This window comes from Squalius cephalus (genome assembly GCF_949319135.1).
Source record: "Squalius cephalus genome assembly, chromosome: 5".
NCBI classification, from domain to species: Eukaryota; Metazoa; Chordata; class Actinopteri; order Cypriniformes; family Leuciscidae; genus Squalius; species Squalius cephalus.
In genome coordinates this window covers 42,769,884-42,792,174 of record NC_137126.1, presented here as the reverse complement: position 1 = coordinate 42,792,174, position 22,291 = coordinate 42,769,884, and the positions used below count along the sequence as shown (strand labels likewise).

Below are 22,291 nucleotides of genomic sequence, written 5' to 3'. Positions count from 1 at the left end.
GGAGTTGGGAGCTGCTCCATACCAATAATAACATTAGATGATATTCGTGTCCATAATAATATAGGCTATATTTTTAGTATATAACATAACCGTATGTCTGCCAGTTTGAAATAATGGTCTATAAAAACAATGATAATAAAGGTAAAAGTGATATTGGATAAACTAGCTTGGCGAGTTTTCGTGGCGCTTCCTGCCACGACGTACCTTTAACTGAGCGAGTGTTGCTCGGGTAACCTGAGACACTAGCGCCCTGCTAGTCACGTGTGTCACCTCCTGGGCGCGCGACTTCACTAAATTCCATTATGAAAAAAGCATGCAGTGTATTCTGTGACCTCTGACAAGTACATTGTCACACTTAAAAAAAAGAAGAAGAACTGTGATTAAGTTAATTTGATGTGATGTCCTCCATACTCTTCAGAGCAACCTGACAAGATGTTTATATTTCATGCATCCTTTACATGCCGTCATATTCATTGTGATATAGGCCTACGCCAAAGCTTAATCGGTGTTTGTTCACACATTAGCAGATTACAGTTGAGTTGACAGCCCTTTTTTATATACGTAGTGTTTGATTCTAAACAAGACTATCAACTGCATTCTTTTACTGAACTGACTCACCTTTGTTTGGTTAACTAGTGCTGCGTGAATGAAACTGCACTGGATGAATAGTTGTCTGACAAGTCAGCTATTACCCTCAGTGTCTTATAGCCTACGTATCAACTAATGGCCAAATGAATGGGATCATTGTACAAACAACAAACTGTATGAAATTAATATACCCTGGTTAAAAGCTGCATTTTTAGTTTCTACTGTCACTGGGATCTGATTATATACACAATGCCGAATAGAACATTCCAGAATCAAACACAAATTCTTAATACCAAATGAAGAACCACTGCCATGTTCCTCATGCCAGAGTAGAGTAGGCTATCTCTTTAACATATTTTGATATGTGGCAAGCTCACAAAAATCGTATTAGTAGAGACTACTAACATCTATCATGAATAAATCAAATATGTTATGATAAATTATTCTTAGAAATGTCATCAAATCAGCGTTATATCTTTCCAGAGTTATTGGTCTATATGAAAAATTATAATATTTTCATTGCATTTAAGCACTGCAATCTCTGAACAAATAACACACATCAGTTTAACACAGAAAGAATGAAGACTTAGTTACTTTTTTGTCCATCCTTCTTTGAATTTTCGGTCTACATTATTGTCTTCTGTGTATCAGATCAGTAATTCATCGTGTCATCGCATTCATAATCAGATGTACCGAAATATTTAATTTGAAGAAGACGTGATGAAATATGTCTATGTGCGCATACATGTTGGTTGGTTGCGCTGGTTCATGTTTGGAGCACTATGTCTATAAAAACTTGAAACATGCTTTCTCCGTTCCAGTTATGAACTATGATCCGCATTGCGAGTATTGTTGAGGACTGTCTGAAGGACAACAACACAAAGCTGAACAGGCAGATTTGAACGAACAGTGCTGAAACTGTCTTTTGTTGACATTTGAATTATCTTCTGTAATGTGATCTCATATGGCGCATTGATTGGATTAAAAGAGTTAATTCCTATGAATAATGCAGAGAAAAGCTCAGAAATTGATGACAGATGCTCTCCAGACACGGCACCACTCTGAATTAACGCATATACCGCAATTTTAGTGACTTTCGTTCAACTTTGCTTTTTAATCCGACATGTTTAAACTGACATGCGAAATGATAAACTTTCGCTCTATGATGGTTAAAGTTTGCGTTTAATCCGAGAATCACGTGCGTTTCGAACCATGGTGCCTGGTCCGTACAGATCAACAACAATACTTCCCATTATGAAGGCTGGGACACGGTCATTGTAACATTTTTTTCTATTTTCTTGTGGTGGAGCAAGAAATGTACACATCAGTGCTTGGGTGTTCCAGATTACGAAATGTCCAAAATTACCCTGATTCATCCTATTACAATTATAATTTCATAAAAAAAAAACACCCATGTGACTGTTTGGTAAAAGTCATTCAATATTGGCTAGGAAAAGTAAAGTACTTTAGTTGACAAAAGGTTTAATGAAATGAAACTCACAGTTTCAAAATGTTGTTCGAGGCCAACGTGGGAGTAATGTGAATAAGAGCCCTGTCTAACGTTGAGATTGAAAAGAATTTGTATAAGCAAATGTGATTTATGTTGCAACATCTTGTCTTTGTTGTATTTGTGGAGCTGTCTGTACATGAAGGCAGTAAAAATTTCACTGGGATTCAGATTCCTATTTAGATCATTCAATGCACGCACTCTGACCTTTTTCATATCCTCATGTTATCACTCACTTGTCTTGCATGCAAGAGTTCTGAAATGTCTTGTGCAAATGATCAGTTTCAAGCCTCCTAAGAATTCTCTTTTCTTTTGTATTGACAATACATTCTGAACCTCATTAAAGTGTCCTCGCATGCGTTGGAGTCAAAAGCAGGTGAAATTGGTGGTGTTGAAATCGGCATGTAATTGGAAAGGTGTTCATTTCAGCCCCAAATAGAAGTGGCCCCCAGGGCAAGACATTCATTGAAATAATTACCCTTTCAACATTATTGTAGGCCTTGAACTGTAAGAGGTTCTGATAGGTGCTCTTGGGGTAGGGAAAAACATCCAAAGAAACAAAAAACAAGTCCCAGTCAAATTTCCAATGAGGAGAAGGATAAAGTTAAAAAGCCTTTATTTAGTATGGCTTAAATCAGGGGTGTCAAACTCAGTTCCTGGAGGGCCACAGCCCTGCAGAGTTTAGCTTCAACCCTAATTAAACACACCTGATCAGCTAATCAAGTCCTTCTGGCTTATTTGAAAACTGCAGGTGTGTGTGTGTTGAAGCAGGGTTGGAACAAAACTGTGTAGGGCTGTGGCCCTCCAGGAACTGAGTTTGACACCTGTGGCTTAAATCATTTTAAAAATACACAAGCCGACATGTTTCGACCAACAAGTGGTCTTCTTCAGGGCAAAGTCACACAGAGAATGAGAATAACACCACATTATAAGTTAAGTACCACCCATAATCAGAGAAAATTCAATCAACCCAATAAGGCAATCAGGTCAACAGAATAGGGGAAACCAACATCATAATCAACAAAGCAGGTGAAAATAACACAAAACCAATAAAGAAAAAAAAAAGAGAGAAAAAAATATCTCCAAATAAATCTCCCTCAACGTAGGTTATCTGGAGAGGAAAATAAGAATTATTGTAGGCCTATTGAACAGTGTTCATAAACACTTATGCAACAGTAAGGTGAAATAACCTGGGATATTTTTTGAACTTGACTTTTTTTCTGACAAAAAGTGTCAACTACATACTTAATACAGCTGGGTGATGCAGCTTAAACCTCACACTTCTGATATCTGATGTATGTCAGTATTTGCACTGAAAAGGCTTAAAAAAAATATATATATATTATTAAGATTATTTATAGCATTACACATTATTAAAGTAATGATCAAGATATGTTTTTCACTAAATAAGCACAACGAAGTATATTTATGAATCTGCTCTTCAAATGTCATTGAAATGAATCACTGAATCAGAGTTTTAAATTGATTTTTTCTTTTTAAATTGAAGTTTCTTTTTAAGCAGACAGTTTGAGTTGATTCACAGAAATGAATCAAATGTAACAACTGCAAAACTGTGTTTGCACTTGAAGTTTAAACCAGAATATAATAGCGTCTATCTCTGTCTTAACGCGATAATTATAAACTTGTTTATCATAGCACTGTGTACTGTTACATCCAGTATGTCCTGAACAGGACCTTGAGACCAGCCTGGACTTAGACAAGTTTGACTCCATAATGCAGATTGTACTGCATGTGTGTGTGTGACTTTATACAGTAGTCTGCACTGTATCAGTGCCTCCGAAGTCCTATTTGCCTTTTATATTTATGATTTTTAATCAAAACAAGCTACTTTTTTAATTCATTTTCACATATATTTTTTAATTTTGTTGTTCTTTCAAATAATCAATAAGAAATTTTTTGATATTCATGCTCTTAAGCCTTGTTGAATCCTGTGTAGGCGACAGGTTGATATGTTTCCCATGTGATCTTGGCACCATATTTCTTATCGTGGGCAGCTGTGTGAATGATTCTGTCCCCCTGTGATGTCAAATGTCATATTATAGAAACAGCCATATGAGTTTCACATCTTACATAAGTTCTTAGTATTTACCAAGACAGGCCATTTCTCCTGCTGAGGTGGATTGTGAATGCTGTATGCTTTTGTAGGTATCTGTATGAATTGCGCCTCTGTTGCTATTCATCAGGGTGAATTCATCACAGCGAATCGAACCATTATCGAGCTAGAATTGCGAACAACACTTTTTCCATTGTCAATCATTAAATATAATACTGCAGACCTCAGAGAGAGAGCTGCAATTCTTTAAAAATCTGGAAGGATGTTGCCTAAAGAGACTCTTTCTTCATCTTTATATAACTGATTTTAAGAGCTTCTCTTATGAAGTCGACATCTGACCTTTGAATGAAAGCTAGTATGGGACATTCCAGCTTCCCTTTCTTGTGAAAGATTCTTCAGCTGGTATCAGCACTGTAAGAATAAACGGATGGCCTCAAGTTACTATTGGCCTTCAAAGAAAAGTAGGTCTTTGTGATTGCCAGTGTCAGATAGTCTTTATTTATATAGGGCTATGTATTTATATACAGTATAATGCAGGATGTAATTCCATTGTGAACGGAACCATAGGCACAAAATCAGACAGACTTTCGATTTTATAAAATCAAAAGCTAAAAGCTGAAATACAACAGCATAAAATAGCACGTTCAGCCTTACTGATTAAATTTTGAACAGAAAGTTACTTTGTGTTTGAAATGTAATCAGTAAGGCTGAATGTACTATTTTATGCTGTTGTATTTTAGCTCAGATTTTATAAAGTTGTGTCTGTCTTTCACATTTTGGTATTACAGCTATGTCCAGAAGGGATGTGCCTACTGCATTTATAAATTTGGCAATCATGGTTATTTGGTTATTGAGTGAAAAAAAGAAAAAAGGTGAATTTTAAAGTTGCGATATCCAGGCCTGGAAAATACGCTCAGATGTATAGTTTGTGATATTAGCTCACTTTGTGGCAAAAGCTCTTTTGGCTTTTATTATTTGAGAAATAAAACCTTGTGTTAAAGTTATGCAAATGGTTAATTATTTGTATGACTACATCACTAAGATTCAAGTCTTGTAAAAGCATTAGATTGAAAACAATAAAATTTCATAAAGTGTGTAAATAATAGAAACGCAGTTCAAAATGGCCTTTCTTTAAATGCAAATGTTCTTTGAGAACTTAATTTGTGAAGGTTAAGCATGTACTCACTATACTCCTAATTACAAAAAGAAAAAAACTGCTCTTAAACTGGGCGTGTGACAGGCTGTGGAATGGGGTTTGGCCGAGTTTTTTTGTTTTTTATTTGCTTTAACCCCGTACCTAGAATGATTTCCAGTTCAGTGAGTATGCATAACTAAACTATTTCATGCCTTTTTGTGAGTGCTTTATGAAATAATTTAAAATAAAATTCTTACCCATTTTGTGAGAACCCTGGTTAGTCTTATTCCATGCTTGCAAAAAAAATTGTGGAGAGTTAATATGTCATGTTGCAAAGTTATTATGAGTAGTATAATAGTTTGCCATTATGATCATACCCCATGTCAGGTTGTACATTTGTATGAGAATATGTATAGTGATATTTGTCAAAAACTTTACTAATAAAAAGTAAATCGGTGTTGTTCAGTAGAAGTACTTTTCTTTATTTAATTAGACCTACAGTATATAAAAAAGAAAATTGGAAAATGTAGTGAATTTTCACCCTTCATTTGGTTTTCTCAGGTGGATAAGTACCTGTATCACATGCGACTGTCTGATGAGAACCTGATGGATGTCTCCAAGCGGTTCAGAAGGGAGATGGATAAAGGACTGGGCAGAGACACTAACCCAACTGCAGCTGTAAAGATGCTCCCCACCTTCGTCCGCTCCACACCTGACGGCACAGGTGATAATGAGATTTTGACCTATACAGATGGAAAAAGGCATCATCAAAATAGCCTAAGACATTCAAGTTTAGCTTTTTAAAATCACAAAAGGTATCTGAACACAGTTACGCACTTAGAAATGTAGTATGAATTCAGGTAAAATAGGCCACTTTTAGCCCAATTTCCCAAAAAGTGCCCCACTTTAGCTGAATCCATTGAATTTCAGTGCATTTGAAAAGTAAAAAAAATCAAACCTAGCAACACCTACAAACATATAATGCAAGAAGTTTTCTCAGAACTGACTTTACTTTTCTTTTGACCTTTCACCAACTGACCTCAAGGTCATTTTTAGATGTATGAAGTCTGTTCTCCTCAAGTTCACATACAGTAGGTGTCTTAGCAGAGTAACCACAGGTGGACACTACCTTTCAAACTGAACAAACATCTTTTTGTGAAATGTTTTGCTTAAAATGTTATTCATGATATGGAATGTCACAGCATGTATTTTTTGTGAGTGTGGCTTAAGTATCCAAATCCATTTTAATGCATTTGTATGTCAACAACTTTTATTACACATTCTTAATCTAATTATAATGAGGGGGAAAAATGAATTGAATATTGTGAATGAAAAGCATTTGTACCCTTTGGGAATGTGTTGGCGTCAGGTTCCGTGCGGGTCATGTCATGGGCGGAGGTATATTGTTGTCTTTAGTGGCAAGCATCCTGTGGAACACATATTGTTCTGCCCTGGAAGTGGTTCCTTTTTGTTGTGAGATAAGATGAAGAAACGATTGATACAGCTTTCCAGGTGTGTTATTATCAGCTCTCATAACTGTTGATGTGTTTGAGTGTGTGTTTCTGTCACAGTGACTGACACCAACCCAATGCTGTCACTGGCATCAAGTGTTTGACTTTCACGTGGGATGAGACAATGTCTCAAGTGGAGTGTGAAAAGAATAACTGTTTTCGGGTTCCTGGAAAGAATGCCTGCACACAGAAAAGTAGTCATGTGGGTGTGAGCCACAAAAGAGTGCTAGGAAGTGTTGCCAAGGGAACGATATTGATCTGAGACCAAGGTGGGTTTGTGTCCAAATGGATGTTTGCCATCCCCGCTTACTCAGGGACTTTATTCTCATGTCATGATTCAGCGGTTGAGATGTTTCTGCTTGCTCAACTTTTTGCTTTCTCTTGAAGAGATACATTTCTTGTTGCATGGTTGTAGATTTAAGCAACTTCCTTGTAACAAAACATTTTTAAACAAAGGTTTATCATGTTGTTTTGAAGTGAGATCTTTGGCTTGGGTGCATGAAAGCCTGTTGTTATACTGACATTGTACGTTAAGGCAGAAGGTCACGCCTGTACTGACAGACATCTGTCCTCACCTTGAGAGTTTAACAGATGCTTTCTGAAAGACCTTTAGTGTGTGTTAAGCATAGAAAAGCATGCAAGGACTAGTCCCGAAGAGGTCATATCTTGAAAAATCCTTGGAGATAAAAAGTACATAAAATTCAAAGTACCGTGAGCATTCAAAAATCTGAAATTCCTCCAACACACTCAGTGTTTAGAAACTTAGCCCATCCAGTTATAAGGGCGTAATAATTAGTGTGACAGCATTTTAGTGCCACATTAAACAATGTAACATTACAAAGTCATAAAGTGTTGAGAAACAAGTCATAACGGTTAATCTAGTAATAATTATAATTATTCGTTACATATAGCGGCCTTTCTTGGCACTCAAAGTGCTTTACATTTGAAAGGAGTGAATCTGCTCAACTACCACCAATATGCAGCATCCACCTGGATGATGCGACGGCAGCCGTATTGCGCCACACACCTGTTTATTGGTGGAGTGGAGACAGAGTGATGAAGCCACTCAGTGTATAAATAGGGATGATTAGGAGGCCATGATGATGGACAGAGGCCAATGGGAATGTTTGGCCAAGAGGCCGGGGTTACACTCCTACTCTTTTTTGAAGGACATCCTGGGATTTTTAATGACCGCAGAGTGTCAGAACCTCGGTTTAACATCTCATCTGAAGGACGGTGCTTTTTTTTTTACCGTATAGTGTCCCCATCACTATACTGGGGCGTTAGGATCACACAGACCACAGGATGAGCGCCCCCTGCTGGCCTCACTTACACCTCTTCCAGCAGCAACCTGTTTTCTCAGGAAGTCTCTTGTCCAGGTGCTGACCCGGCTCAACCCTGCTGAGCTTCAGTGGGCAACCAGTCTTGGGCTACTGGGTGATATGGCATAATGCAGGTTTAATAAACAAGTATTGGCTGAGAACAGCTTTTTTTTGGTAACATTTTATTTTAAGCTGACAGTTACACGTTACATGTACTTACTATAGTAATAATAGTAAATTATGCATGATTACAAGCAACTAAACCTAACCATAACCCTATACTAAGAACATGTAGTTAATAAATATTACTCAGTACTTTTTTTGTGTGAACAGACTGTAACAACACGTAATCTTTTATTCCCGTCATTTCCAAAATACTGTTTGTTCTGATGTTTTGACTTCATTGTCAAAACTTGGACTATTTGTAAAATATTAATGTTGTAAAATTCTTATAATGTGATTATTCTTGAACCATGACCCCTTTGTTCTTGTAATGTTGTCTTTATTCTCGAAATCTATTCTCTTGAGTTAAATTTACATTACATATGTTTGTAGAAACGGGCGACTTCCTTGCCCTGGACTTGGGAGGAACCAATTTCCGAGTTCTGCTTGTCAGAGTGTCCAGTAATGGGAAGCAGACGGTGGAGATGGAGAACCAGATCTATGCCATTCCAGAGAACATCATGAGGGGAACTGGGACAGAGGTGAGGAGTGTGTGCAACAGCAAGCCTGTTGAATTCTTTCTTTTGCGGGTCTTCCTTTTTTTTTTTTGTGAGTGTTTCTTACTCGGATCTCGTTTTAGGCTTTGCTAGCCTCACTTTTTACCTAGTGTGTCTAACACCTGACATTACTACGGGCACAATGTATATTGCGCAATCTACTGACCTGTTCTCTTTTCCCACATAGACCTAAAGCCCATTAAACTCAGAACATTGGCATAAAGCACAAAATAACACTAAGGAAATAAATGTTAGACTACACATGCACAAGTGTCATGCGCCGTTTGATTGGAATCTCCTCCAATCTAAATTAAAATTAGAAAATCTGCTGACTCTGGACCGTTTCAAATCAGTTATCCGGCAAATGGAAGTTGATCTAACATTATGCAATTGCTTTTAAGTGTTTTTTTTGTTTTTTTGTTTTTTTTCTAATCTGTTTGTGTGATGTTTATCTGTGATGGAACTGAATGTATTGCTGCACATTTTGGCCAGGACACTCCTGTGAAAGAGATTTTTAATCTCAGAGAGCTCTTTTCTGGTTAAATAAAGGTTAAATAAAAAAAAAGTGGAATTGGATTAAACTGATACAAAGTACGCAACTCAGGACACTGAACAAACACACACTGCTGCCGAACGAGACACGCTGGAAGTCTTTGAAAACAGCGGGGTCGCGAAAGAGCCGCCCTGATTATGATTGACAGCTGACACGGCCTATCACAGAAACCTGAGAGCAAATAGGCGTACAAGAGAGGGAGGGAAAAACAAAAACAAAAGCACAACAACAAACACGTATTGAACGTAACAATTCTCATGCTAATATGAAAGTTATGCAGAAATCATGATGCATAAATCTTGATTCATTATTAGGTGTATTATATTTAGAGGGATACAGTATATATCACCTATATGAAAATTCTGTAATTTTCTCACCCTTATTTTGTTACAAACCTATATGACTTACTTTCTTCTGCGGGACATAGAAAAATATATTTTGATGATTGTCCAAGTTTTTTTTTTTTGACTAGACAATGGAGGTCAATGGCAACCCAAACTGTCAAATTTCAAAATAACATCAGGAATGATTCGAGTCAATGATAACAAAATTTAAATTTTTGGGTGAAGTATCCCTATTCCAAAGTAACAAATATGATTTATATGATATGCATGTGTGGCCTGGTAAAGGTTCTACAAAACTTTTTCTGTTGCTCAACTAGTAGAGGTCATGGGTTCGATTCCCGGGAAAAGCAAGAACTGAAAAAAATGTAAAATGTGTGCCTTGAATGCAACGTAATTCCCTTTGGATAAAGGCATCTGCCAAATGCATTGATGTAATGTATGTTAATAACAATCTGGCCAACCACATATCTTGGCCTAATTGACAGTCTTATTTAGAGTATGCACCTGAAAGCTTTGAATGAGAACGTTTTTACACCTAAGAACAAAGTAAATGAGACCCACCGTATCTCTGCACATGAACATTTAACCAATTAACCAAAACGCACAAGGCGTCTGTTTTTATCTCAGGGCCTGGTTGAACAATTATTTTAATTACGCATTATTAAAGGGATAGATTCTTAAAAAATCTTTCTTGAATTTCTTTCTTCAGCTGAACACAAAAAGGGTATTCTGAAGAATGTTGGTAACCAAACAGTTGATGGGCCTTATTGACGTCCATAGTAGAAAAAAAGGGCCCATCAACTGTTTGGTTACCGAAATTCTTCAAAATATCCTTTTTGTGTTCAGCTGAAGAAAGAAATTCATACAGGTTTAAAACTTGAGGGTGATTAAATGATAGAATTTTCATCTTCGGTTAAACTATCCCTTTAACTTTGTCTTTTAGACAATTTGATAGAAACATGTATAATGGGTGCTTCTTTAATTGCAAAATCCAAAGTTAACAGATTGTGAAGATGTAGAAATGGATTCATCTGAATTCATCTTATTTCATCTTGCAATAGATAATAATGTTATCTCACTTGAAGTGTCACAGTGTCTCTCTGCATGAAATTACCATTTTAGGCAAAGGCCAAATGAATGTGCGTCATAAGACAATCATTTTAATGCACATTCTTTCTTCTACTCTTGTTCACTGTTAAAAAAAGTATTAATACTTAAACACATTTTATATGGTTTAATCCTAAATGTATAAAACAGACATGTCCGTTTGTTTTATATCTTCTTATGTTTTATTTTTATAAATATGCTGTTATACAAAGAATTATATCTTCTTTCCATAACAGAATACAGTAATTTGTATATTATTGATTAAGCAAACAAAAAAAAAAAGCAATTTGAGATACTACAAATAACTTTTCATCATAATAATCATATAAAATGCCATAGAAATAAAAATAATAGCTAAAAACTAAACAAGTTAACTGTTGTGCTAAATAAAAATGCATAAAAGTGTCTCTTAGGTGGCTGGGAACTGAATCATGTCTGGGGTAAAACTAAACCAATTTTCATCCCTACTTTTCCGTGTTAGTTTGGCAGTGGATGTGTTCACTGTTTGGACTTCAATCATTTCAATTCGGCCACAAGAGTCCTTTATAAGAGTGCATGACCAGAGGGTGGAAGATATATTGGAACCCAGCTGTCAGAAAATTATGAGTTGCACCTGGTTCCTCACACACATCCCACCATGGCATTATGGCGTTGTGATTTCAATATAGAATGTATGGCCTGAGGAGACTGCACAACATATTGATTGTCTGTCCCCATTGGATTTCCGCATTGGAACTTTTCACTTTCGGTAGCTTTTCTGAGGCTTGTTTCCACTTTAGTTAAATATAAAGAGCTTTTCATTTCAAAACAATTAAACTGTGCTTATGATTTTGTAGCTTTCAAAAATGTCATATTTAAGAAATGAAAATAACGACACCTTTGGACTAACTTGTGCTTTGTAAGATTACCTTTTTTCCTTTTACATAGACTTTTGATCCACCTAATTTGTTTGCTATTGAACATATTGGGCTATATTTAGACATTTTGGTGTGGGTCACTTTTGACTGCAATGGGTTCTTAATCTTAGCTAAGCAATGTATTTAAAATTGAAATGTTAAAATCTGTCTTTTTTTCTTTTCTTTTCCAGCTCTTCGATCACATAGCTGAATGCTTGGCCAATTTCCTTGAAAAATTGGGCATCAAAGAGAAGAAGCTGCCTCTAGGCTTTACCTTTTCATTTCCTTGCCAGCAGACTAAACTAGATGAGGTGAGATGAGAGAGAAAAAAATGTAAAGGAGGAGGAATACATTAAAATAAGGAGCTCTTTAGCGATAAATGCCATGTCTCCATGGTTGTCCTTGTTTCTGTGCAGAGTTTTCTGGTGTCATGGACCAAAGGTTTTAAGGCGAGTGGAGTGGAGGGGAGAGATGTTGTGGGCCTTTTGAGAAAAGCCATCAAGAAGAGAGGGGTGAGTGTATGAATCAGTGTGTCATCCTTTTACATGCTAAAGCCATTGGTTTAATAGACCCTGTCCCAAATGGCACACTTCATATGCACTTACTTACAGTGGCCAATACGTGCGGGTTAGAGCTGCACGATTAATCGTTAAAAAAAGATTGCGATCTCGATTCAAACACCCACGGAATCTCATTTCTAAATGACTGCGATTAGGTTGTGTCTATTAAACCTTTGACAAAATCGCACCGGAACATTCAGATCTGCTTTGACTGTGCCGCAGACCCAGTATAAAACGAGCACACGTCACTCCTCTCCTCACAAAATTGCACTGGTTGCCAGTTGCCACTCGCATCAAATTCAAGTCACTGACGTCTGCCTACAGAACAACCACTGGCTCTGCTCCCTTTTACCTAAACTCATTACTTCAGACCTACGTGCCATCCAGAAACTTGCGCTCTGCAAGTGAACGCCGTCTTGTGGTGCCACCTCAAAGAGGCACAAAATCTCTTTCTCGGGCCTTTTCCTGGTCTGTTCCCTGCTGGTGGAATGACCTGCCCAACTCAACCAGAGCGGCTGAGTCCATGTCCATTTTCAAGAAACGGCTGAAGGCGCGTCTTTTTCGCAGCACTTGATCCATTAATACTAACACTTTATCTTCTATTCTATATCTATTATCTTTATAAAAAATAAAAAAAAATAAAAAAATAAATATATATATATATATATATATATATATATATATATATATGTGTGTGTGTGTGTGTATATATATATATATATATATATATATATATATGTGTGTGTGTATACATATATATATATATATATATATATATATGTATATGTACTGCGTTAGATTATACTGGGAAGGGTCATAGCACTTGCATATTATTGTCCTATTGTTAGTTTAACTGCTTTTATTGTTCTCATTTGTAAGTCGCTTTGGATAAAAGCGTCTGCTAAATGAATAAATGTAAATGTAAAACTTCAACCTTTTCAAAGTCTTTTGTCTTTTCAGCCTCGGAGTATGATTATTTCTGTTTTACAATAATTCAAATGATCACAGAAGTACTGGGATAAGTTTTATAGTTCGGATTTCAACACTGATGTCTACTTTAGCGATCAAAATAGAGTAAATCACCTTTTGAAAGCAATATGGCACTTCAAATAACGATTGTATCGATTGCATCTTTACACCACCAGGTGGCGACAAGTGACTGTTAAAAAATGTATTTGTCATTGAATCATTCATTCAAGAGATTCGTTTAAAAACACTGATTCATTCAGTAATAAAAGTATTTGTGACCCATGCTGGCAAAATGAGTCAGAATGAGCAAATTTTCAAAAAACAAGTGCTTGTTATTGTGCAAGTGCATGAATCATATAATGTTATGCTCCATTGAAAAACCTGGAGCATAAAAATTGGACAAACAATGAATGAGCTACACCTGTTTGAAGTCGATAGAGTCAGTGTAAGCTCACGCTCAACCGGCCCAAAGTCCGGCATCCGACCAAAAGTATTTTTTGATTAAATGCAATACATTTGAATATGTATTCTCTCGTTATTTCATCTGACTTCATAAATGGAAAAAGTTGTAATGATATCTGTGCATCATTAAATGTGAGCAAATGTTTGACTATTCCTTTTAACTCTTTAATCAAAATAATGTCAAAGACGGTTAGAATAATCAAATGTAACAATTTACTATGTCAGGTAAATGTATCATGCCAATTTCATAATCAATTCAAAGATAATCGATACAAAACATCAAATGCTCTGGAATAAAGAGAAGAGATGCGAACCCAACATTAAAATACATGATGCTGAATTCTTTGAGGTCCTTCAACATCATGGGCTCATCTGAGTAACAGAAGGCCCCGAACCCTTTGCTGCATTCCATTATATAGACAGAACCTCTTTCACATGGAAACATGTGCTAACAATGGAAATTTGCATTCAGAGGTTACACCTTTTATGAGACCATTTGCCTGGAGACCAACCCTCCTTTGTGTGCCAGTTATCTCTAAACTCTTAAAACCTTATTACCTTTTGTTTTACTTATTTGGAAATGAGACATTTGTACCAGTCGCACTGAGACATTTCAAATGATGCCAAAAATGTACAATACTCGATGATAATCATTCACATTAAAACTATGTATTTTCTTGGGTGAATTCAGGTGATCTGAGTATGAGAGAGAGAGGGGGTGAGGGATGAGGGAATGAAATGTAGATTAGGATGACTCGGAGGTGAGACTTTTGTCTCAAATGGTGAGTTCAAATGGTAATTTCCAGCAAGATCCTGTCTTCTCAGGGTCTGGTCGCTCCTTAACCAGACTGTCCGGCATTTTCTAATTTCTCAAGTCTTACATCAGCAACGTCAATTTTGAGAAAAATCTTATTAAAGTTTTCTGAATCGTGGGAGAATCGTGATCTCAGTTTGAAACAAAAACAATTGTGATTCTCAATTTATCCAGAATCGTGTAGTCCACAAGACCGTTGGGTGTCTCATTTGTCATTTTAGGTTTTAGAAGGGTGCTCCTCAGTGCCCCCTTTGAGGTTGATATGCACCCTCGATGCACACTTTTGCCTAGTCCGCACTAAAGCGAGCTTTGCAGCAGACTTTTTCCCGACAGTCAAAGCGGCATTACGTCGTGAAAGTGCAGACTTGTAGGAAGACAAGTGTTTAAGGTGCCATTTAGGACAGGGCCATAATCTTTATTGTACAGTCCTAATAATGCTTGAAATGTCTGTACTGCGTACTGCACAGGACACTCCTTCCCTCTGTAGTGCTAGGGTCTTCCCCTTGGGCAGGAGAGAACAACCATCAAGCCTCCCTTGCTAGGGTTACATTTATTTTTAATTACTAATACATTCCTTTATGCCTTGGTAGAACCCTTTTTTCACATCACTCCATTGGGACCCGGAGTATAATATATCCTTATCACTATATTGTTATAAGAAATGGGGACGACTCGTTTGCCGTTAGTTGTGTTGGTGGAGGAAGAGATCCTGGTCCCTGAGAAATGTGGTTTGCTGCAGCTTCCATTATTTAAACATGGCACTTTGGCTCCTACTTCAACCGATTGATTGGATCGAGCCATTCCAACCTACCGTCTAGCTGGTCAAAGCATACCCTGGGAATACTCTGAGATAACTGTACAGCAAATGATAAAAGCAATACTTGATAGTTGATGGTTATTATTTAATGAGGGATGTGCATCCATATTGACCAGTATGTCCAGCCAATCAACATTTTAAATGCAATATAGCCTATAAATCAATAGTCAATGTAATTGCATTGCTTTCCATCTTGCTTTATTGCAGAGGTGTAACTAAACTGACTTGGAGACTAGATAATCATTGTCTTGTTTTTAAAGTATGTGCGCCTATAATGAGGAGTGCCATCACGCCCATATATTGTACTGGTCCCACAGATGTTTTGCTGGAAAGTGCGGGTTTCATTTCGTGAATATTTGTATTTTTTTGAATAACTATACCTGGCTCTCGGCATAATAGCCATGTAAAAACAATGGGTCGTACATTAATATTAATATTAATATTAATATTAGCTCAAATGATCTATAGGGAATTTTAATAATTAATCATGAATATGATTAATATTTTGTATGTTACAGTTACATTAATTTATCGCAGCTGAACTAGATTGATATATGAACGATTACCATAACGGGTTATGGTTCGTCATTAATACATCAATTGTTCTTATTTCAGCTCGAAGTTATGGGATAACTTCAATGGAATTAATTTAGTTATCAAACAATCTGTTTGTCCAGCGAACAGATTGTACGTAAGATTAAATTAACTCTCAAGGAAAATTATCCTTCCTACAAACACGAGAAAGAGTATCTTTTCCAGGCCTTGAAAAGACACTCTCGGTGTCTGCAGACTAAAATTAGGTTACTTAAATCGTAGCCTACCAAGATAAAGCATATAGCTAAGATCGAACATTTCAGGGACTAAGTAACATGGGCAATTAAAACAGAGTCAGTCAAGGACATATGGAATTTAATAATTAGACTAATACTACATCGAAACTACGAGTATACACAGAGTAAATACATATTTACAACAGAAACATACGGATGAAAACATTACAAGACCAAACGGATAACAGATGAGATAGGGAGAGGATGAAAGGGAGAAAGTGAAACTAAAGTTCAGGATGAGAGAGATCACCGAGATGCTCTCTCTCATCGCAAAAACACAGGTAACCTTTTGAGAGACAGCAAGGAATCAAATCACATTAAAAGTTCAATAAACTTATCTTGCAAAATGGTTCTCTTTGTTGCTGAAGAACGCAGAGTTCATGCGTGTGTCCTAAGACCATCGTGCGTGTGTTTCTTTAAGAAAGCCGGGCTCGCGCTCTTGTGTCTTCTGGTGAGCGCGGTAGCGGGGTTTTCGAAAGAGTCTTTCTCTCTGAGTTGAAGTTGTCTGCTGCTTTTGCTTCATGGAGTCCGAAGGACGAAAATAAAGAAAAGACTTAAAGAAAATTGAAAACGCTCCCAAAGGGAGCCATAAGGTCTTCTCGCTGACGAGGCGGGTTCGTGAAAGTGCAGGAACAAAAACAAGACGAAAGGAAATACAGAACAGAACTGAACGGAACGCGGAGTGTAACCGCTTTTCTAGGGCACAGGAATTTCACTCCTCCCTGGGGCTTGAGCCAATTGGAATGCGAAATTCCAGGCGGGAGAAAAGTTCTTTGTCTCACTATGAGTTTGATTTGCATGTTTTATGGCAGTCTTAGGATCATGCCATTTCTACGTTAAACAATTATAACTGCAGTAAAATGCATTTTATCATAATTTGGTATCCATATCTTTCCTACGGGTATATGGAGGTTTAATTCAAGACCAAATTTGGTATGTTTAAAAGCTACGGCCTAGAAGTACCTTCTTACTCTGTAAGATAAGTATTAAAAGTTCGATTAACAAACTGGGAATAAGACTAACCTAAAATGTGATGTGCATTTACAAGTGGGAATGAAAATTAGACTTTTTAAAAGATCCACATGGCATATCTATGATTGCAACGGTGCACATCTGAAACATTATTCCTTTAAGGTTTACAAGAATACAACAACCCATCACAGAGAAGAACAATCGTGGAAAAGAGAAATTACATTCAGGTTTACATATTTCTTCAATGGTTATACATATAGAAAATGTAGGATTTAAGTAGGGTTAAAGATTAACACTGCTCCACTCCTAAAATCTTTGTTGCTGGACATTCCTTTAGGCAATAAAACAGCAAAGTGGGGGGAAGGCAATTGCCAGAGAATATTGTTGAACATTCTCTTACTAAAACACTATTGATTAAAGAATACATTTCAAAACCACACCTCTATTATAAAGCCAAACTAAATCACACATGCCTAATGTAATTGTACATAAATTAAAGTATATTCTATCCTAATTTAAACACAAAGGGATGTTTGTGTGTGTTTGTGTGTGTGTGTAGAAAGTTTCAAGTTTCGTTATCTCTCTGTGGTCCAGAGAGGGGAAAGGGGGGGTTCGGAATGTCTCTGAGGTGAAATTAGTGTCGTAAAAGTCAATTGGCCGACTAGCTGGAGCCAAAGCAACTGATTTACCTTCGGGGGTTCAGAGTGGGACAGCAAGAAGGAATGTGCGTTTATGTTCTGATTCAATGAGCCATGATTCATAGCCAATGTGGCTACATTCCCCCTTTTCGTCCGGTGAAGTCCGTGTGGACATCGTCGGACGACAATCATCACAATGGTCACATGGCAGGTGAATCATGACAGTCATGTAGCAGGTGGATCATGACGGTAGGAAGGCAGGTGGTGCTTGGAGCTGAGGATTCAGCTCGATGAGGTTCGGCGTGGTCTCTGACTTGACACCGGGGATTCCGTCTGAAACCTTTGGACACAGCTTTCGTGCGCTTGGCTGTATCGCATCTCGTTGAGTCTTCTGTACAGGATGGAAACCAACCTAGTGTTAGGGTGTGGCTGATTACCTGCAAAGGTGCACAGCCCAATGTCGGCGGCGTTCCAGCCTTGGATCGCAGATGAAGTGTTCAGAACGGGCCGTCGAGCCGGTGCTCGGAGGGCTTTGTTGGCAGGAGCAATGTCCATGAGTTGGGACCCCCTTTTCTCACTACGGAGTTCCAGTCCTGGATTCAAGGTGACGTTGAAGTTTTTGGAGGATGGTAGTTTCAGTGCTGTCTGGTACTCTTTGCTGGGAAGCTGGTACCATGTCAGGCCATCAAGGTGTAGGATGACACCTTTCAGTACTTGAAATCCCATTTTCTGGTTGAGCATGTTGACACGGCTGGTTGTGTCATGCTGGTCGTGAGTGACAGTGGCGGTGTGCACAGGTGCGTTAGCACGCCACCTTTCACCTGCTATCTCTGCTTGTGTGTGGGTGACTTTGCTGACCAGGGGGTGCAACCCGCAGATTTCTTCAGCGTTGTCTCTGAGTAAGGGTTTGCTAAGGCAGAGATAACAAATGTCTTTGGTCATAGTACACAGGTGTAGGTTTGGAGCTGAGTACCGTTGTGTGTCGCCATCGTGGTAGGCCACCACGTCTGGAGGGCTTATCTTGAGGTGGGTGTTGTTTTCCCAAAATCTGACCTTGCAAATGTCTGTAAGTCTGTAGACTTGGCTTGACTCGATGATAGGCGGATTTAGGAGAAGGCCCACTTCTCTCTGCTCGGGATCGACGCAGAGGGAGATGGTGCTACCCAGAGAGTAGGCCAGGTGTTTTTGTAGAAAGTCAGCTGGCGTGTTGATGGCGGAAACCAGCACAGTTAGCATCAGGCTTAGTATCAGGTATGGTGGGATTACACCTGTGGCTATGCTGTCATTGGAGGAGCTAACCTCCCACAGCATGTCTGTCGTTGGCACTGTAACCAGCTGAGTCTGGACAAAGTCACTCTGTAAGACCGTAAACTGCGGCTTCGTGGAGTTTGAGGTCTGGTTCGCTGCATTTACACTGGACACACCAATGTTAAACAGAGTTCTGGCGGCAGCTCCGGTTCCGAGCAACGCTCCCAGGAACTGGCTGGAGTGGTGGTTGATGCTTAGGAGTCCCGATTGTGCAACAGTCACTTTCTCAAGTTGGTTGAACATGTGTTCGACCTTGGCCTCGGCGTGAGAGAGGGAGTCCTCTGTCCGTCGGACACTTGTCCAGCTGTATTGGGCTACGGAGCTGGGGTGGTGTGCTCTGTAGACCGGGCGGGGCTGGATGAGTCGAACATGCACTTGCTGGGGGTAGGTCCTGCCGTCAGTGATCTGGGGTCTCGGTCGTTCTCTCGGTGGCAGCTGTCCTCTGGTTGGCAAACAGTACAGCATGGCGAACCACAGCAGCAACCTGGCACAGACAACAGGGAGAGAGAGAGAGAAAGGGGAGGAAGAAGCCAGCAAGGGTTGTCTTTGATTGGACAGGGCAGTCTTTTTACTTTGTGGGCGGCGACTGGGTTTAGTTCGCCTTGGCCCATGTTTTGCCACATCTTGCTGTCGGCTTGTCGCTTGCTTCAGTGTCTCGTCAGTGTCTCTGGTGTTGCGTTGTGCAGCACATGATGCGTTATAGACGAACATTAGCAGTTTATCCCCCTTTGTGCGCCGTGGCAGTACAAGCCTTGGCATTGTGATGTCAATCGGTGCACAACTCATAATGTTGTTCTGTACGCGCAGCATGTGCGTTGTGTTATGCAGTGGTCTGAGGCACTGGTTGTCAGTGAGGTCAGACGGCATGCGAGGGTGGTTGGAGGGTTTTGAGAGGTGGGCATTTAAAGTCTTTATGTGGATGTCAGAAGCCCGCCTGTCAGTTATGGTTGTCTTTGCAAACAGCGGAGCCAGCGTAAGCGGCTCTGAAGTAGGCAGTTGATCTTGTAAAGTTCTTATGCTGTGTGTAAGCTTTTCAACCTCTAGGGTGGGTGGGTGGGTTGAAAGTGACCACAGCTTGTTGTTTAATGCACCAGGCTTGGCACTGGCTTGAATGAGGTCATGTCGCTGCAGGTCAGTCATGACATTGAGGCAGCAAGTGTCAAAGTCTTTGGTGGGCTGTAAGGTGCAGGGTAGCGGATTCGAACCTTCAGTTGGTGCTGAGTCTGTGTCTTGCTGGCTGGCTGTGGGAGTTCCCATGAACTCTGTGACCTTTGTGACCTGACCGTCTGGCTGTGACTGGAGGGGGCAAAGTTCTCGTACTTGAGCCTAGACTTTGAGCTGTTTCAAGTCCAGTAACGGTTCAAAACGATCTAGAAGGTCTCTGCCGATGAGGAACGGAAAAGTGTCAATTTTTGAGATGAACACGGGATGGACTAGACTCAAAGGACCAATCGTCAGGTGAATGTGGGCTACCTGTTCGAGCCGGATGTCATGTTGACTGTATGACTGTACGTTCAGTTCACAAGTTTGAGGTGTAAGAGTTTGATCTCGTCTCTTAGCTTCAAATTGGAGTCTCTTGAAAAGTTGATTTGAGATCACCGTAATGTCTGATCCTGTGTCGATCAGGGCTTCCATGCTCACTTCCTCTTCCAACGTGATGTTCAGGTAGAGTTTTTGGGCCACCCCCTTTTTGATTAGGTTGCCCAGGAATGTTGGCATGGCAGGTGTGACGGTCGTTGGGTGGTTAGGACCGGTCTCGTGTAGCTTGCTGTGGAGGCAGTTAGACAGAACAGCGTTTTCTGGTACCTTGGTATTTTGGTACCTGGTGTGAGGAGGTGTGCTGTTTCGTTCATGGTGTGCAGCTGTCAGCTGTGGAGCTTGGGTGATGCTGTCACGTTGTGATGTGACAGTTAGCTCTGTGGTCTGTGGATGATGAGCAGTGTTCGAGGTGCTTGGCTCAGTCAGATGGCGGACAGACGGTTTGGTTTCAGTTCTTATGCTTAGGCATAAGATGTCTGGCTCGTCCTTCTTGTCTTTCTTGCAACGTTTCTGGTGAAGAAGCTCTTTCAGCACCTTTAGGATCTCTGCTGTCTCAGACGTGGATGCACTGTGGTTATCTGATGTGAGCTCAGGCTTGAGCTTACCAGTGTCGTGTCGAGAGTGGTTCCACTCTCTGTCGGGGCTTGTCGTCCTGGACGGTGGAGATCGGCTCTTCTTGGGTCGCCGGCCGGTTTCCCGGAATCTTTTAGAGCGCTCGCTCTGGTGCTTTGGACGAGCACCACCGCGATTGTGTTGCCCTCTGCTGGTTTGGAACGGTCGTGACTCTCTGTAAAAATGTCTGTGACTGTGGTGTTGTGGGACACCCTCTAAAGTCAGTTTTGAACAGTGTTCAGAGACAGAATAGATTGTGGGGTTTTTCACAGTCTTTTCAGAAATAGTCTTTTGCTTGTTGTAGGCTTTATGGGCTAGTTCTCGCAGCTGTTGTGTAGACATGCTACGTGGGCACACGGCCACGCCCAAATGGTAACTTAAAGTGGGATGTAGGTTTCTGAGGAACAGAGTCTTAAAGTTGATGTCCTGTTCCATCCCGGGCTCATTCCGTGCTCCGAAGAAGACTTGTCGGAGTCGGTTGTAGTAGGTCTGGGGGTGTTCACGCCGACCTTGCTTGAGGTCTACAGCAGCGAAGAAACCTTGATCGGAGTCTGGATCAGAGAATTCACGGATCAAAGCTTGCTGTAATTGTTGGACGTCCGTTTTGACAGTCTGAGGTTGACGGTCTAGGAAGCTACGAACATCACTGCTAGCCGTTATTCTTAACAGATACAAATTGTCCCAAGCTGTCATGTTGGCGACAGTTTGCAAGTGAAAGTCGATGTCTTTTAAATAAGCATGAACGTCACGACCTTCTGCAGAATCTGGATCGAACATAGGAATGTTTCGAGCTAGCTTGTCAAGTTCTCGGGGGGTCGTGCCGTGGTTAGTGGCATGGGTTGTCTGAAGGGGTCCTCCCCCTTTTGCTGCTGACAGGTGTTCTGGAAAGCTGGCTGGTGATGTCTTGAGCCGTGGGCTTACATCTACCTTTTCAGCTCTGGGTTCTTGGCTGAAAGAATTGGAGTGGCGGGCCGGGAGAAACTCTGTGATGTGTGTTTCTCCGTTCCAGCTACT

At 39.7% G+C, this 22,291-nt stretch overlaps 1 protein-coding gene across 1 annotated transcript in view; it reads left to right on the top strand.

The window, feature by feature from the left end:
- hk2 (hexokinase 2) overlaps nucleotides 1-22,291 on the top strand; it is a 64,274-nt gene that overhangs the window by 617 nt on the left and 41,366 nt on the right. The window contains exons 2-5 of the mRNA XM_079872005.1: nucleotides 5,866-6,028; nucleotides 8,693-8,841; nucleotides 11,948-12,067; nucleotides 12,173-12,268. Coding sequence (XP_079728131.1) covers nucleotides 5,866-6,028; nucleotides 8,693-8,841; nucleotides 11,948-12,067; nucleotides 12,173-12,268 — 528 coding nt within the window. The remainder of the gene's footprint in view (nucleotides 1-5,865; nucleotides 6,029-8,692; nucleotides 8,842-11,947; nucleotides 12,068-12,172; nucleotides 12,269-22,291) is intronic.